Here is a 2,710-nt window from a genome sequence, read left to right on the forward strand (position 1 = left end):
AACACATCCTGTGAGTACCAGCTGCCTCTCCAGCAGCTCGGAGGAGAAGCAGCCTGTGGGAAGGGCAGCTTGAGTTAGGGTGAGAGCCACTTCCCTTGGAGTGTCCAGAAAAATTCCCATGTGGGAGAGGAAAGCAGCAGGGATTTGCATCTGCTGATCTCTCACGAGACGCTGGGGAGGAAATAGGTATCTCAGAAGTGTGGGCGTTTTTATCCCGACACACCTGCGGGTGTCCAGTACCTCCCAGCTGTGACCCACCACCCTTAGCTTCCGAGACCGATGCTAATGAAAGCCCCACGTCTTGCACTCAGGGTGCGGGACGAGGACAACCTGTCCGTTATTTTCCTTTTAACTCCAGCTCCCCCAAACACGTTAAACTTTAACGGGGCGCACCGGAAGCGGAAGACACTTGTCGCACCTGAAATCAACATTTCCCTGGACCAGAGTGAAGGCTCCATTCTCTCCGACGACTTCCTGGACACACCAGATGACCTGGACATTAATGTGGATGATATTGAAACTCCTGATGAGACAGATTCCCTCGAATTCCTGGGGAATGGGAACGAGCTGGAATGGGAAGGTAAAAGGCGGGTTTGAAACTGGTCATCCTGTCTGTGGTGGTTACTGTCTCCTACTGCACACCCCAGCTCTGGCAGAGCCTCCTGGGGCGGTGTATCAAGGCAGCAATGTCTGTCCCTTTTCCAGATGACACTCCTGTAGCCACAGCCAAGAACATGCCCGGGGACAGCGCAGACCTCTTTGGGGACGGTGGGACAGAAGATGGGAGCGCTACTAACGGGCGGCTCTGGAGGACTGTCATCATCGGGGAGCAGGAGCACCGCATCGACCTCCAGATGATCAAACCCTACATGAGAGTGGTGACGCACGGAGGTGAGGGAGGGGCACGCCTGGTCGTGGCGCGGTGGGTTTCTCCCAGCCCACCTTTGTCAGGCTGGAGGGTTGCCACCACTGAATGTTTGACTGCCTCTGGGGAACAATTGCTGTTCATTTTGTACCACCATGTGGCAGACAAGCACAAAAGCTCCCAGCTCAGGCTACAGACCACACAGCCACTGTGTCAGGCTGCAGCAAACCAAAGCAGCGACAAAGCTGGCTCTGGGCAAGGCCAAACATACCCAACCCGCAGCCCTGGGTGCGGGCAGCAGCGCCAGCGACGAAGGGGCTGCAGGCGCCTAATGCCTCTGTCACTCAGTCCCGAGCTGCTCCGGAGGCGCGGCTGAAGGCCAGCACGGCCACGGTCAGTGGCTGTTTCTAAGCTGAGCAAAGCCAAGCAGCCACCCAGGGCGAAGCTCTCAGCTCACAAATTCCTTCGCTGAACCCCTCGTGTGTGTTACAGCCAAAACCTGGATCAGAGGCAAATCTGGTGGTGAAAGAGGACCGTAAGAGAGACTATCACCTCCCAAGAGCTGCACAGAGGAACGAAAACCATCCCAGGCGCGAATCTGGCCATGCTCCTCACTGCTGCTTTTCCTTCAGCTCCTGCATCTCCCCCTGGAAAGGGTCGCTGACGCTGCCTGTGTCTTCCCTTCGCAGGGTACTACGGAGAAGGTCTCAACGCCATCATAGTCTTTGCTGCCTGCTACCTCCCGGACAGCAACCTGGCTGATTACCACTACATCATGGAGAACCTCTTCCTGTAAGTGGCTGGTGAAGGTCTACGAGGGAGAGGAGGGCAAGGGAGGTGACTCAGACTCTGGGGAAAACAGTTTCCCCGTGTTCATTGCTGGAAATAGTTTGAATCCAGGCCAAACGTCCCCAGTGTGCAGCTGCAGGCTGGAGCGAGCAGCGCTGGGTGAGACGCTGGCCACAGCGTCTGCAGCCGAGTCCAGTAAGTCAAAGCCTTCAAAGATTCAGTGTTAATGATGCTGGCGATGGACTCGCAGCCAGGCTGGAGCATACGCACGCAATGCTGAGCAGCTGGTAGACGCTGCTGCTGGGCAGAAGAACAGAGCAGGGATGTCCAGCAGTGCAAGCACCATGCCAACAAGCACCAGCAACCCCTGGGGATTACCCTGAGGCATCCCACAGAGGTGCCAGGAGAATCCCAGACTAGTGGGGGTTGGAAGAGACCTCTGGAGATCATCTAGACCAACCCACCTGCTACAGCAAGTTCACCAAGAGCAGAATCCGAAACCTCTTCCCAGGTCTACAAAGAAAGGGTCTGGAGTCCTTTTGGGATGACACACAGGCACCTGAAGAAACCTCAAGGGACCTTTTTTGTGTCTCATGTCCCTGTTGCCTTTGATCTCCACCCAACAGATATGTGATCAGCAGTCTGGAGCTGCTGGTGGCAGAGGACTACATGATCGTGTACCTGAACGGAGCGACGCCCCGGAGGAGGATGCCGGGCCTCGGCTGGCTGAAGAAATGCTATCAGATGATAGACAGAAGGTGAGAATCCTGTTGGTGTTGCCTCTTCGTTCTCATCAGCCCTCTTCCCACACCTCTTCCGCTGCTTCCTTGCAGCCTTTCCAGCCACTCTTCCTTCCTCACTCCCCACATTCCCCGATTCTTTCCTCTGTCACAGCTTTCTGACTTACTCTGGGCTCTCTTCATCGCCTCTTCCCCCCTCCCCTTCCCTCACAAGCCCCTCACAGAGATCAGGCTCCCGCAGCACCCAGGCAAAGCCGCGCTGCTGCAGCCGGCGGCTCTGAGGCCACGGGCAGGGCTGCGGCTGGAGGCACCGACG

The 2,710-nt window shown here is 56.6% G+C and overlaps 1 protein-coding gene across 1 annotated transcript in view; it reads left to right on the forward strand.

The window, feature by feature from the left end:
* Positions 1 to 2,710, forward strand: part of ATCAY (ataxia, cerebellar, Cayman type) — a gene marked incomplete at both ends in the record, with an annotated part of 5,470 nt that overhangs the window by 138 nt on the left and 2,622 nt on the right. Inside the window, 4 exons of the mRNA XM_010134441.1 lie at positions 354 to 580; positions 706 to 891; positions 1,555 to 1,657; positions 2,281 to 2,412. Coding sequence (XP_010132743.1) covers positions 354 to 580; positions 706 to 891; positions 1,555 to 1,657; positions 2,281 to 2,412 — 648 coding nt within the window. The remainder of the gene's footprint in view (positions 1 to 353; positions 581 to 705; positions 892 to 1,554; positions 1,658 to 2,280; positions 2,413 to 2,710) is intronic.

The sequence above is a fragment of the Buceros rhinoceros genome, unplaced genomic scaffold (assembly GCF_000710305.1).
Source record: "Buceros rhinoceros silvestris isolate BGI_N320 unplaced genomic scaffold, ASM71030v1 scaffold47174, whole genome shotgun sequence".
In the NCBI taxonomy this organism is placed as follows: domain Eukaryota; kingdom Metazoa; phylum Chordata; class Aves; order Bucerotiformes; family Bucerotidae; genus Buceros; species Buceros rhinoceros.